The sequence below is a fragment of the Cebidichthys violaceus genome, unplaced genomic scaffold, assembly GCF_023349555.1.
Source record: "Cebidichthys violaceus isolate CVI_PGR_0920_01 unplaced genomic scaffold, fCebVio1.0.p SCAF_74, whole genome shotgun sequence".
Lineage (NCBI taxonomy): Eukaryota > Metazoa > Chordata > Actinopteri > Perciformes > Stichaeidae > Cebidichthys > Cebidichthys violaceus.
In genome coordinates, this window is record NW_027176958.1 from 904,062 (window position 1) to 918,004 (window position 13,943).

At 42.5% G+C, this 13,943-nt stretch overlaps 3 protein-coding genes across 3 annotated transcripts; all 3 read right to left on the reverse strand.

Moving 5' to 3' along the window:
* Positions 1 to 476: 476 nt before the first annotated feature.
* ppa1a (inorganic pyrophosphatase 1a) lies at positions 477 to 3,615 on the reverse strand. Its single transcript, XM_068736932.1, has 11 exons — positions 3,240 to 3,615; positions 3,049 to 3,113; positions 2,458 to 2,511; positions 2,227 to 2,346; positions 2,028 to 2,114; positions 1,815 to 1,941; positions 1,579 to 1,706; positions 1,349 to 1,434; positions 1,075 to 1,144; positions 830 to 869; positions 477 to 744 (listed from the first exon to the last, which is right to left on the reverse strand). Exons 1-11 carry the CDS (start codon positions 3,298 to 3,300, stop codon positions 716 to 718), a joined length of 867 nt encoding a protein of 288 aa, XP_068593033.1. The 5' UTR covers positions 3,301 to 3,615; the 3' UTR covers positions 477 to 715.
* A 1,297-nt stretch (positions 3,616 to 4,912) lies between these two features.
* Positions 4,913 to 7,406, reverse strand: lrrc20 (leucine rich repeat containing 20). Its single transcript, XM_068736940.1, has 5 exons — positions 7,128 to 7,406; positions 6,132 to 6,222; positions 5,775 to 5,924; positions 5,482 to 5,649; positions 4,913 to 5,393 (listed from the first exon to the last, which is right to left on the reverse strand). Exons 2-5 carry the CDS (start codon positions 6,199 to 6,201, stop codon positions 5,269 to 5,271), a joined length of 513 nt encoding a protein of 170 aa, XP_068593041.1. The 5' UTR covers positions 6,202 to 6,222; positions 7,128 to 7,406; the 3' UTR covers positions 4,913 to 5,268.
* A 1,062-nt stretch (positions 7,407 to 8,468) lies between these two features.
* ndr2 (nodal-related 2) lies at positions 8,469 to 12,034 on the reverse strand. The gene is made up of 3 exons (XM_068736948.1): positions 11,770 to 12,034; positions 9,491 to 10,278; positions 8,469 to 8,961 (listed from the first exon to the last, which is right to left on the reverse strand). Exons 1-3 carry the CDS (start codon positions 12,032 to 12,034, stop codon positions 8,809 to 8,811), a joined length of 1,206 nt encoding a protein of 401 aa, XP_068593049.1. The 3' UTR covers positions 8,469 to 8,808.
* Between the last annotated feature and the right edge of the window lie 1,909 nt (positions 12,035 to 13,943).

Here is a 13,943-nt window from a genome sequence, read left to right on the forward strand (position 1 = left end):
GCACTCAATGCCTAAAAAATGGCCCCTAAGACTGTTGTACATACATCACTAGATTAGTATGCATTAATGTAAAAGCTGGATATTAATTTAGTAAAGTGAGATGGAGCAAATGTTTTACTATTTTGTATCGGACTGCAACTTATTTTCATTAGATTCATATGATTATTATTTTCTTGATTAATTATGCTCATTAGATGAAAAAAAACAAAACTCATTTAGAACAAATAGATAAAAACAGGTCGTCATGAAAAATCACAGCAGGTTGCTGTAATGTTTAATTGCAGCTTCCAGAAGCGTCCCACTTACAGCCAAATCCTCAATAACCATTCGTTTGTACTGTTCAGTATATTATAGTGTTTATTGGAATTGCCCATATAGGACACCATTATCCACTTTAGATCCATATTCTGGAGGTAAACTCAAGTTTATGCGATAATGACAATATGTAGAAGTGGCAATAAAATCGACACAATAGATAGATCAACACAACACAAACAATAGTTTATTGTAATGTTTTGTCAAGCCTGAGATCATAGGTGACTATCTGATATCTTAAATAGGTTTAGACAGCATCCGACATCCCAAGTGTGAACAAAGTATAAGCGAGTAAATGTGACATGAAATATGAATCCAATCCCTCCACTTCATGCACTGCTCTGATGTGTTGAAGTCAGATGAAGGGATGAAGGAAGTGTTCAGCCCAGGATTCATCCTCTTACTTCTCATAGTAGAACCACGTGTCGACTGAGAAACACAATCGAGCATTATTTAATGTATTTGCTTGATGAAGAGTAGCTGCAATAAAACGAATAAATGAACAAACACCCACCTGAACGAGGAACTGGATCTTCGGCTCCAAAAGCGCTTGCCTGTAAGAGTTATCGGTGTTATATTTTTTGCTCAGCTGGTGCACCGTGGAGGTCGTGAGGAACACACGATAGCTTAGATATTTTGGACTACTGTTACCAGGTTAGACATCACGCTTTCATGGTCATCGTCTCTAGTCTCGTTCAGGAAGGGATCAAGCTGGTTACGTGAATTAAAAAAAAAAAAAAAAATGGAAGACAGACTTACAGACTTAACCACAGCTTCTGCGTCCGCAGCAGAGCAGCAGAACGGACTGTCTGAGACACTGGTGTTCATGCTGATTCAAGACAGAGATTATTTCAGAAAGGCATGTATACAGTGTCACTATTCCATCTGCAAGAAGGTACGAAACAGTCCAATAACAGAATTCTAATTTAGTTGATTCCTCTGGGTTCTTAAACGCAGCGCTTGATAATTATCTCACGGATGTCACGGCAGGAAATATCAATAATAAGACAAAACAAACGGAGTGAGTCCTCACCAGTTCAACTCGCCAGCATCGGTCCTCTTAGAAATCAGTGCCTTCCAAAACTCGTTGGTGCTCTTCACTGTTTTAATGGCAAAGTCCTGGAAAAACACAATTCATAAATGTGTTATTACTTTAATATAAATTGTCTTCGTTTCTTAGCTGTTTATTAATTTAAAACACTGTTGAATCTATAGAGTGTAATAGAACTACAGCACTAATGATGTGGAGTTTAAAGTGTGTACCCTGTCCTTGAACTCTTCGTTGAAAGCAAACTGGTTTTCAGGTTTCCCATCTGGGACTTTGTATCTTTTGAACCAATCGACAGTTGCCTCCAGGTATCCCGGCTTAAGCCGCCTCACGTCATCAATATCTGCGACAAATCAGGAAGAGGATTAGAACTACGAAATTGAGAATAGCGCGCGGAACTGATGGCAGGGTTTCTTCTTCTTCGCCTGTTGTTGTCGCAGGCTGTTCATACCGTTGAAGTCGGCGGCTTCGGGGTCCTCAGTATTGATCACGATGACCTTCCAGTCGGTCTCGCCCTCGTCGATCAAAGCCAGAGTTCCCAACACCTTCACTTTGATTACTTCCCCACGAGAGCACACCTGAGAATCAAAGGCATTTAAAAAAAAGAAGCTGCAAACAGCTGAACTTCAATCTGTCTCTTCCAAGCCCCCAGTCGGAGTAGTACCTTGTTCCCTATGTCACATATATCGATGGGATCGTTGTCTCCACAGCAGCCCGTGTCGCTGTCCTTGTGGTTGGGGTCTTCCCATGTCTGCAAAAGGAGAAACGCCGGTTGTTTGATGGCGCAGAGACACAGTCGGAGACACAGTCGGAGACACAGTCTGCTCTCCTGTTGTTCGAGTGTCGTTTACAACGGGACTCACCTGTGGAATAGCTCCGTAGTTCCAGATGTAGCCTTTGTGAGGAAACACATTCGCGACGTAACGGAGATTCCCCTTCTTTAAGTCTTGTTTCAGTGGATTGAGAGGATCTTTGGTGGCAATCTGATAACGGCCAAAACACAGTTACATCAACTTATAGAAGGAAGCGCTGTGACTGTACTATTATAAATGATCATTTCCAAACTTTTGCATACATGCATATTATAGATTTACCTCCATCTTTGCATTTGTCCATCTTGGAACCTCCACAACGGCGTGAAAAATGTTCTGCAAGACCAACGGAAACACCTCAGATTAATGATCTTTTCCTGTTTTCAGATCCATTTCTATGAAACTGATTCCACTAAAACCTGCGTGACAGTGATTACAGAAAGAAAGACAGCTGGAGCTTTGCACAAATCCCAAACTTGAACGGACGCTGAAAGGAACGTCTGATGTGCTTGAAAACACTTATGTAAATAATCGCCGATGTAACCCTTGAATGGAGGGACAAAAACTATTTACAGGAACACCATCTTTTCCCCATGCAGGCCTAATAGAGGGATTTTAACGTTAGCTCCATCTGATTGGTCCGTCTGCCCTCTCCTAAAGCCCAAAAAAACAAGTAACAAAAGCTGGGTTCATTTTGGTCACCTGGAGCACACATAATATCATGCTTTCAAAACTACAAATACTGTGTTTTTATGAACACGGTTACAGCACAGCCCCAGCGACACGCTTTCCAATCTCCCAAAAGGTAAAACAAATACAGCTCTACTTTTTAATTAAAAACACCTACAGCAATAAGTGACACGTGACGCTCACCTCTGCTTCATTTGCGTAGATGGGTATGTCATGGAACGGAGAGATGTATTTGCCCTCAGAGTTTTCTATTAAAAAGGAGTAAACGCAGCGTTAACTCATAAAGCTCTACGACTGCTTGTCAATGCAGCTGTTACTGAAGTTATAGCTGCAAGTTAACAAGCAACTGTTACGGTAGAATTCTCCGTACTTACTGAAAAACACCCTGTACTCGGCGGTGTTCGGCCTGCCCCTCTCCTCCACGGTGACGCTCATGTCTGGCGTTTGGCTCTCAGGCTCTCCCGCTGCGGTCTAATACAGGCGCACTAAGACGCTCCTGACTGACGGGCGTCGAGGGCCGAGGCAGCGGGCATGCGCAGCGCTTTAAGCCAAGAGACCTGACGACTGCATCGCATGCGACAACAGGAAGCGCAAACGGAGCTGCACGTTCCCGTAGGGTCACTGCATTCTAAGCGCGAACAACCATCTGAGAGAGTTGCTCAGAGTAGTACTCGACAGCTAATCCCTTCCTTATTCCCCACTTGTCCGTGGCTGCCGCCTGCCTCGTTTCTTCACGTTCTTTCCGCGCGGAAGAAGCGGTGCCTCTCGAGGGCTCTATTCAGACACAGACAGATGGAGCTGACTGGCGTTAGCTGTAAACCAATTAACGGACGCAGGATTAGATAGAAGGTTTTCCAGGCGTGACACAGGAACAGTAAATATACACATCAACACAAGATATATATAGAGAATACACAATATAAATAAGATATTACAATACACTATAAATAACTACAGCTAGAATATACAATACAAACAATGGATAACATACAATATGCATTATACAAGTGTGCGAATGTGTTGCAGTGTAAAAAAAGAAGATTAAAACTTAATTAAATGTAGCGGTTCTTGTCACTAAAATGATATTGTGTATTGAAGACTTCGTCAGTTAAATAAATATCTAAAATACAACATGTGCAATTAAGTTTGATTATGTTAAATAGAAGTACTGTACATTATGTCATATTTGTTTACACAACCACTGCAATGAAAACAGTCTGCAAATGAAGTGTTTATTACATGAAATGATTAACAAGGAGCTGCTGATTAATTGGATACATTGTACCGTGTTTAAATTAAAACACACGCACACTCTTATTTTGAAAAACACAAGAGAGTCAAGAGAGCACAACACAAGGTCACAGTCTGGGCAGCGGAGCAGTCACGTGACGCTGTAAGCCCAAATATTTCTCTTGACCACAAGACAAATCACCACTCCGGCATCCTGCCCTCGTATGAAATAGTCACACTTTAAAGTATTTACACACATAACAGTGGTCATCAGTGAATCCCTCACGCATCGTAACGCTACCTTCTCTCTCCTCGCACCTTCTGGGGTTGATTTGCCGGGAAAGGCTCGACACAGTGAACCCAAACATCAGCTTATAGGTGACCCAGACTCTGCCGTGTTGCTATTTAAAGAATCCCTGAAAAGCCTGAGCGACTCGTTTAATACTGTGGATCGGTCTCTGTCACCTGCAGATGGAGGCTTTAAGAGCTTGATCAGTTTATCCGTGCTTCCTCCGTAACCCAACTGAATCAAGTCTCCGTGGTGCTGAAACTAGAGGTCAGATAGTTTCAGAGTGCTTCGCTTGTCTCAACAATCAAGTCTGTTGTCTACTACAGGAGAGCACTTTCCTCGTATTTTAATAGTCTGTTATTGTATGTCTACTTATGTGATAAAGTAAAGACGTTTCTCATCCTACGCATTGACCATTGTTGGCCTGACTAGGATCCTCATCATCATCAGTCCTAAATAAACAGTATAGCTGAACTTTACGTCAAGACACACTTCTGTAAACGTGAAAATGATGATGCAAGACTGCAGTTTCCAGTGCATACTTTTTAATTGAAAAAAACACTCTTTTTTTTTAACACTATCAAAAGGAATAAATAAGTCATTATTCATCTATAAATGCATTGATTTCATCTCTTTGCAGGGTCATGAAAAGAGGATGAAGTAGAGGCCGCAGGGTGAAGTCATCAGCAGGACTGAAAACCTTAATCGAGGAGGAACGCCGTCTTTAATAAAACACCTCCGCTTTCTTCGCTTCTCGTGAACCATCTCGACATCGTCAGCTCGACATCTTCAGGCGCGTTCCCTCGTCTCTCAGGCACACGGAAAGCATCCGACCGGAGCGGCTGAAAAGGCGGGTCGATATGAATATAAATATGTGACATATTTTAGCACTCCGTTTCAAAATTGCGGGGAGATTGCAGAGCGGCCTGAGTGTTTGAGTCCAAAGGGTTCGACTTCACGTTCAGCCACTTCAGCGCCGGCATGCCGCTCAACTTCTCCACCGGTACTTCTGTGGGACAAAGAGGAAACTGGAGCTCAAGGCGCATAACACAATACAACCCCTTGTATATTATTATTATTATTATTATTATTATTACCTGTGATGCCGTTTCCCTCCAGGTCAATCCTCTCCAGCGTGGCTATTTGGGTCAGCTTATCGGGGAAGACGGAGAAGCTGTTATTAGCCAGATTGATGCAGGTTAAATGCTCCATTTCTCCCACGATGTCCGGCAGTTTGGTGAGAACGTTTCCGTGCACGTCCAGTTCTGCAAAAAATATTTAAAGACGGGGGGGGGGGGGGGGGGGGGGGGCAGTTTAGACATCGAGGGGTCACCCGTGAACAACATACAACAACGCAATCTTTCCTCTGCAGACTGCATCGTCTACCTACCTCTCAGCTGAGTGAAGGTCGAAAAGAGCTTGCTGGACACAGACTTCATCTCGTTGTCAGCCAGCGTGATGACCCGGATGTTGTCGGAGACACTCTTGAGGATCTTGAACACGCCGTCTGGGAAGGAGATGAGCTTGCAGTTCGACAGGTCTGCGGAGAAGAAAAGGGAGACGATGAAGCTTTGACACACGCTTCTTATAATTAACAAACGCTTCAAAGATTTTAAGTTATTCGAAAAAGACAAAACGTTAGCCTCTGGCACCACCTGCTGGTGAACATCTGAAATATCGAATCAGGGCTCTGCATTCAGAGGAAAGAGTGAGAGAAAGAGAGCAAGAATGGAGAGAGTAACTTTACCCAGTGTGTCCTTCCCCTCCTCTACGGTGGCGTTAACCCTCCGGGCCACATTAGCGACTGCCTCAGCCATTGTTTTCTGCTGGAAGCGTTCCTGAAGACAACATCACACGACACATTCCACTTACTTCTTTACATCTTTGTGACCGTTCGTCACTGGAGTAATGTTAAGTGACTTGTTTCCTTTTTGTTGTAATTGTATTATCATGTGCATATTGTCTGTACATTGACATTAATATTGCCTGAGAGAGGTGCTGATATAATTCACGTGCAAGTAAGTAAAAGACTGGAGACGACACAATTATGAAAATCCACCAAATTGGAGAAATTACAAAAATAATGTATTGTTGACGGATCGCATAGAAGTACTATGTACTACAAGCAGAGGTAGGAGAAGTATTCAAATATTTTACTCAAGTAAGAGTACAAATGTATGCGCCTCGGAATATGAATAAATAAATATTATATAAATATACAGTAAAAGTACTGATTATGCAGAATGACCCATTACAGATGATGTATATGATATTATTGGATTATATATAGAAGGTGGTAGAAAATGTAATGACTTTATATGCTGCTGGGAAGCTTATAACGTATAATAAATATGTAATACATTATTCGTGAGTCATATGTTTTATTCATAATATAGATCTGCAAAGTAACAAAGCAGCGGTCGTACAAAACAAATGTAATGAAGATAGAAAGTCGACCAAGAAACTTAAGTGACGTAAAAACCAGTAAAGAAATCACGTTAGTTAACGTTACTTCTGGTTAACTTTACTTAACGTTAAAACCAACGTGGCGCTGGGTAATGCCCCTAGAATTTGCACTGAACCGAGAGGAACACATTTCCTTCTTTGAAGAGAGTAACAAGAAGTACAAATCAATATAAAATAAGTTATAGTAACTAATACATAACCAGCCTGTTGAACTACACTTAGTAATGATTTCAATAGATCACTGTTTCATTTAAACCACGTCCAGGAAGACACTTACCTAAACTAGAAGCTACTGTAACAGAGCAGGGGGGGGGGGGGCAGCTGTTAGCTTAACGTTAGCTACAGCAGCTCAACCCGCAGTCTAATTTGGCGAGTGTGTATTTTTAGCCCCGCGGAGGACAATTCACCCTGAACGTCTCTCTATTCATTAGAAACAAGTACGATTAGCAACACCTCACATAGCAACGACGTACACTCTGTAAACGTCGCTGGTTGCTTATTAAAGCGACAGTTAGTGACGCTAAGTAAAGGAGTATGCTAGGCTACTAGCTAACGTGTTGCTGGGAAATGCTTCAATTCACGAGCGTCAGTGCTGCGCTGTCAAGTCGCAGACGATGCAACGTTGGCCTAATTTAAGAAACAAAAATAACAGTAACAATGCAGCAGTTTCACTTATTAAGTAGCAATGCTTATAATTAAGAAATATTACTTTTTTTTTAGTCTGTCAATGTCAGCATATTCAAAAGTTTTATATCTGAGTGTTACTGCTTTTTAAAATCTGAATCCCTTTAAAACACATTTTTCTGGCTGTTTCTCTACTTTGAATAACACCATTTTGAATTTAGACTTTTCCCCCCCACACATATTTGCATTAGGAAGATAAGTGTTGTTCTTACCCCTGACTGCTGGTCAACTATTCCCAGTTTGAGCACTGGTCGTGACTCTGGCAAATTCCTGGTTAGTCCGTGTATTTTCAAAGGATTTGAATAGTGAGCTCTCTCTCTCTCTCTCTCTCTCTCTCTCTCTCTCTCTCTGTCTGGCTTCAGGTGAATAGTTCGCCATTGTTACGGCTACAACTGCCACTTTACAGTATTTGCTGGACATTCCTGTTCTATACAATGCTGTATTTTGATGTGGCACTGTTGACGACTGAAACGCTCTAAAACTAGAAAAGTCCACCTCTTTTGGTGTGTTGGTTCTTTTGTATCACAGAGTTAAAGGTATGTGTGTGTGTGTGTGTGTGTGTGTGTGTGTGTGTGTGTGTGTGTGTGTGTGTGTGTGTGTGTGTTTGTGTGTGTGTGGTCTGAGTGATGACACATGTAGGTTTTATGGCTATGTTTGCAAGGATGTTGTGTTTTGTGACAGCATAAGCCAAATCTGAGAAAACTGTGCTTTTAGACAAGGTATTTATACGAAAAAAACAAAATACTTTTTCCATAGTTTGATATAGAAGATGTTTGATACCCAGCATATCTGCTTAAAAATAACCTTTGTTAGTACAGTATAAGTAATAAAACATAACACATATGTCCAAAATGTACATAAATACAATTTCTTTAATATTTACAATAAATATACTTTAATTTACAGTTACTCAAATGTACTGTACAATAAAAAAACAAAAAAACAGTGCGGTAATATTCAACAACATTGCCATTCCCTGTTGATGAAATTGACAAAGTAACAAAGCTGTCCATTACATTACGACATCTGCAAACAGCTGGAAGACTGGATGCTATTGTTGAGTTTGTGTTTCAGCACATCTCAAAAATAACAATGTCCTCCAGAGCTCACATCTGTGCACGTATCAGCTACAGTCTACAGTTCACAGTGACCAACGTCAAAGAGCTTTTTTCCCCTCCCGGCTAAGTGTTTCCTTTTGTTTTCCCCGGACATCGGCTGCTCCTGCGCAGCGTGTTTCAGCAACACGGGTCGTGTTTCGGAGGTGGTTGTAGCCGTCACTGGCAGCCACATTCGTCCACGATCATGTCTTCGTGATGCCGGAGGAGCATTTCTCTGTTCTCGTAGTACAGCATGCTTAATGGGCTCATTTTGGTCGGGGCGCAGCAGGGCGCTGCCACTCGCTCCGGGTGGTAATGTTTCAGCAAACTCTGGAAAAGAACAAAAACAAAAGCAGAGGATTTAGATTATATAATTCCAGTCGTAAAAAAAAATACTCCATTCCTGTAAATAAAGATACCAAGACAGACAAATAATTTAAATATTTTTCACCTGAATTATTCCGGATTATGCCAGTGAGGGTTTTTGTGAAGCATGCATTGTTTAGATGTATTTTATAGCCCTTACAACTAATGATTTTCTGCTGAGAGTTTTCTCAATTAATCGGTTTGTCGATGAAATATATGAATAAAACATTAGTTTTAATTACCCACAGCCTCCGGTTCTGAATTCAAATTTGTTTGTTTTATTCGAATAACAGCCAAAAACCCAAATATATTCAGTTTAGTAGACAAAAAAAACGACAAAAAAATATGGATTAATTATCAAAATAGTTGCTGGTAAAATGGTTTGCATACGTTTTGTCCTTCTAGTCTTGTTTCCTTCGTACACACTGCTGTGACTCTACTGAGCCTCAGACAATGAATCAGTTCTAGTAGATGGATCATCTGCTCCACTAACCTGCATGTAAGCGTGATTTGTTGGATTCAGGTTTTCCCCCAGGGGACCGGGGCAGGACCCCTCACAGCGATAGGCGTTGTATCTTTTAGGAAAGACGATCCAGGAGCCCCAGCCAATTTGATTGAAGTCGACATGCAGGTCGACTCGGCGACAGAGAGAGTCTTCACTCCCTCCGCTGGACGCCTGCGGGCTTCCCGCCGTTTGCTCTATCTGGCCCCGTTTGCTCCTGCGCCTCTTCGGCCAACGGGCCCTTTTGATTTCGGCGGGGGACAAGAACTTGGATTGTTCAGCCGTGTGAAGCAAGCTGGCTTTGGCCTTGGAGCTTTCATCAGAGCCAGTTTGTGAGAAGACGACCAACAGGGCCCGGTCGCTCACGTCCTGCTCTCTTCTCGGGCTCGCCACAAAGACGGGCTGATCGGGCAGCGACAGGCCTCTCTTTGTCTTCCCCACCCTCCTTCTTCTTGACCCTCTCCTTTGTTGAATTTTCGCCGTCGCGGTTTCCCCCCCGAGCCAGCTCAAGAGCGGTTCTGTCACGTTGAACACTTTCCAGCTCTGCGATGAAGTGACCAGCGAGGATTCGGTGAGCAGCCCCACCAGCTGCTGTTCCTGGCAGCCCTCGTGCGCGTGGCACGCCTGGCCATGCTGGTGATAGACCGCCACGGTGACGTTGGAAGCGCTCGCCGTCCGAGGAAGCCTGACCCTCAGCTCCGCCGCCTGGATCTGCTTGTCGGCGAGAAGGGCCTTGAGGTCAAAGGTCGCAATCCAGCGCCTCTGGTTGGACGTCAAACCTAACGTAGTGAAAAGAGAAACATTAGCAGAATAGTCTCAGACGGCTTAAAATGATGGTAATAATAGGTAATCATGTGCAGGACTGCTTTATTGCATTTTTAATTTAAACAATGTTTGTAGTAATGTGACAGACCTTGATTTTTAATTTACTGAATATGGCAAAAACAGACACATCTTTAGTTTCCTATAATAACTTTCTTAAATAAATAAAACATTTACTCACAATGCACATACATATTGTCATATACAATATAACCATATACACGGCGAGATGATTTTTAGGCTAAATGGTGGTGTAACAGGGAAATACAACAGTTGTTTAAAACATATTTGAATATGTGTGTTTTAATAACTGAAATAGATGTCAGGCTAACGTCAGCAAATTGTCAATTAATGTGCATCCCCCCCCCAAAAAAACCCCTCAATAAACACCCATATAAGATTGATGTTATTTACATTCAATCTCTTCTTTTGTTTTGCAAAGTGAGTGGTGGAGGAGAGTGGTAAAGGCCCAGTATGATTCCCCTTTGATAACTTCTGCCCATGACGTCATGATTAATGCTCGTACAGGTGGCGATGTCTTAAAAAAAATTAAAAAAATAATCCAGTCATTGTTCTGGCGCAGGGCATCCATCACGTGCTGCTGCGCCCGTATACCTGTAATCGGGCTCTCATTGTGATTCAGCGAACAGGCGTGGTTTGAAATTAATCTAAAGGATTAAAAGAAACATTCAATTTGTGTTCTCTGCCGCGCATTGGCCTTGTGTAGCTATTGACTGTTGATCAAACGTTGCAAAAAAAAAAAAAAACCCCACCCAATCATCCACTCAAACCAAACACCGATCCGAAACCAATCACTTAACACATCTCTGCCTCTCCTGGCTTCTGCATATCCTCAGCCAAACAAATAGGTAGCAGCTCTTGACACCTAGCAGCGACGTGGAGTTAGACTCAGCAGCGGGGGGGGGGGGGGGGGGGGGGGGGGGGGGGGGGTAGTCCTCTGTTCGGACTGCTTGTGCCATTAAATCCCGAGCTCTAATCTAATCAAACCAAGTGTGAAAAAAAAAAGAACTAAGGGAAGTTGTTGATTTGACTTAACAAGAGATTTGTATAGGGGGATGTCTGGCGAGGTATCTAATCAACATCACCTATTTAAGTTTTTTAAAAAAAGGAGAAGAAGAAGAAGAGGTTTGCTTTGAGAATTAGACAGAAAACCGTCCTTTTCACACGCTGATCCCTGCATGCTTATTCGCCCCCCCCTGAGCGGGGATGTGGATTGAAACCCTCTGAGGTCGTCTGGCTCGCAGCTTTGACAGCAACACTTGACCCCCCCCCCCACCCCCAAAAAAAGTTGGTAAAGAATGAGATCTGACTTTGACCACAGCTGCAAAAAAAAACACTTTAAGAATAAATACTTTAATACACACATCATCATCATTCACAATTCCCCAAAATGCATGTTTTGTAAAAAAAAATAATCCAAATCTTACTTTTCGCCATCACGCTCTTCACGGTGTCCGCCCGCTGCGCGGTGCATTGCTCCGTGGCGTCCGACGGCCTGGAGAAGTTGGACCTGAAGTTCCTGTAGAGGTGCATCATGTAGGTCGGCAGGTGGTGCGCGGTGGACCGGTCCATCCCGGAAAAGTGCTGCGGCGACCGCAGGTAAACTCCATCCCTGGTCTTATGAAGCCCGTGGGCGAGCAGCACCAGCAGAGATGCGTGCAGCGCGACAGCCAGAGCTCCCCCTGGACGCATGTTACGGGTCCGGTTAATGACAAATACCTCTCCGCGGAGATTAGGGGTGTCTTATATATACCCTCACTCCCCCCCCCCCCCCCACCCCACCCTCCCCCTCCCTCTTTTTTTTATGTTTAACAAGTAGCTGAGAACATTAAAGGAAATTGACATGCGTCCTCAAGACTTGTTACCTGACAGCTCATCATCCATTCTGTTGGTAATGAGGCGCCTTGTGGGTGCGTGTTTACAAGGCGCGCAACTCTTTGTTTGCGCCATGTTGTTTGGGCTTCTGCAGCCTGACTCCCCCATCCTTGGATTAATTGTTTTTCAGCTATTTGGTTTGCGCACTAATTGGACACAAGAGTAGTGAAACGTTACTAGTGTAACGTGAAACATTGTGAAAACATCACTCAATTATCAGGAATATCTAAAAATAAATTATATATATATATATATATATATATATATATATATATATATATATATATAATGGCTATATACATAGGTGTTTATATATAAATATAAAAAGTAAAAAAGACCAACAACTATGTGTATCCTGTATCCTAGAGGTTCGCTTATAATCATACACTGTTCATACAGGGCTTTAAAGCTTATTTATGGTCAATATTACATTTTTATTGACTGTGCCATTATGTTATGGTGTTTGGGGTTTCACAGTATTACCCTACATTACTAGTATCCCTTTAATACAAGTTTAAAGCGTGGCTCGTTGACAGTTGCATGAATCATAGCTGAAGCACGCTGTATTTTTTTTTTTTTTTTTTGTGGAACTTGGCTTCTCAAATATATAGAACTGCATGAACCACAATGTCACGAAGCTCACTGATTCATATTTGACGGTTTGGACGTGAATCATTATGGTTAGTGAGACTCGCACCGAGCATCCGAGGATGACCGCATACTGCGCATGCGTCGTGCATACACACACAGCGAGAATCCTTTTCCTCGTAAATTTCCAGAGAAAGGACCCCAAAAAACAAATCAATGGATGTTGTTTTCCTCCTCGTAGAGTAAAGAGAGAGCGGTGCACCGCAGCTTCATCCCCCACTGCGTCCAAAAACATGTTCTCCTAAAAGACAGACGCTTCTTTTTTGTTGTGTGTGTTTTTCACCCACCGTGTTGCTGAAATGGTGAGTAGCTTTAAAGTTTACGGGCTCTCGTTGCACGAGCCTCGACAAGCGAAAACGTAACGTTCACGCGCGTATGGATGCTAAAAAGACTCTCGCGGTTTTCCGAGCACCTTTTGTGAAATAATGCATGATACATGTTTTCTGTTTGAGCATTTTTTGGATAAGAGCGATGAGTGTCTCTTCATAACGTGATCGTGTGGTTGATGGGGGCATACGTGTGCATGGCACCCCCCCCCCTCCCACACACCACACACACACACACACACACACACACACACACACACACACACTCCATGGCTGCACCGCATTGTGCACCACATCTCTCCCAGGAGGTGCTGAATGATCTAAAGTTGGGTAAACTCTGACCTCCAGAGTTGCTTTTATTTTCTTAAAATAAACACACATTTTCTAATTTACTGATATGGAAGTAGTTGACTACTACCTTTTTACGTGCACACTTTGTAACACGTGCACCTACTTCTACAAGCAATCAATGTATCACTAATTATTAAAGCACATGTTTGTATAGCTTTTCACAATACAGTAAACACTATGCACCCAAAAACAACATGGATAACATTAATAGCATTATATCATTTACTGGCCTGAATGTAATTTTTATAAATATTGACCCCTAACCCATTTTGTTACAAAAGGTCAAGCATGAACTTCTGTGTCGAAATATGTTAAGAATAGGTAACACATCATGTGTTGTTATCGGCTCATGGGCTTACAAAGACTTTCAGTCTGAACATGTTTAGAATGCAAAGCGGCAA

Coding starts and splice junctions, on each gene's coding strand:
- ppa1a (XM_068736932.1), bottom strand. CDS start 3,300: ATGAGCGTCACCGTGGAGGAGAGGGGCAGGCCGAACACCGCCGAGTAC. Junction 2,512..3,048: donor TCTACGCAAATGAAGCAGAG/GTGAGCGTCACG, acceptor TTGGTCTTGCAG/AACATTTTTCACGCCGTTGT. Junction 870..1,074: donor CAGAAGCTGTGGTTAAGTCT/GTAAGTCTGTCT, acceptor TAACTCTTACAG/GCAAGCGCTTTTGGAGCCGA.
- lrrc20 (XM_068736940.1), bottom strand. CDS start 6,201: ATGGCTGAGGCAGTCGCTAATGTGGCCCGGAGGGTTAACGCCACCGTA. Junction 5,925..6,131: donor GGAGGGGAAGGACACACTGG/GTAAAGTTACTC, acceptor TCTTCTCCGCAG/ACCTGTCGAACTGCAAGCTC. Junction 5,650..5,774: donor GACCTTCACTCAGCTGAGAG/GTAGGTAGACGA, acceptor TATTTTTTGCAG/AACTGGACGTGCACGGAAAC.
- ndr2 (XM_068736948.1), bottom strand. CDS start 12,034: ATGCGTCCAGGGGGAGCTCTGGCTGTCGCGCTGCACGCATCTCTGCTG. Junction 10,279..11,769: donor GAAGAGCGTGATGGCGAAAA/GTAAGATTTGGA, acceptor TCACTACGTTAG/GTTTGACGTCCAACCAGAGG. Junction 8,962..9,490: donor CAAATCACGCTTACATGCAG/GTTAGTGGAGCA, acceptor GTTCTTTTCCAG/AGTTTGCTGAAACATTACCA.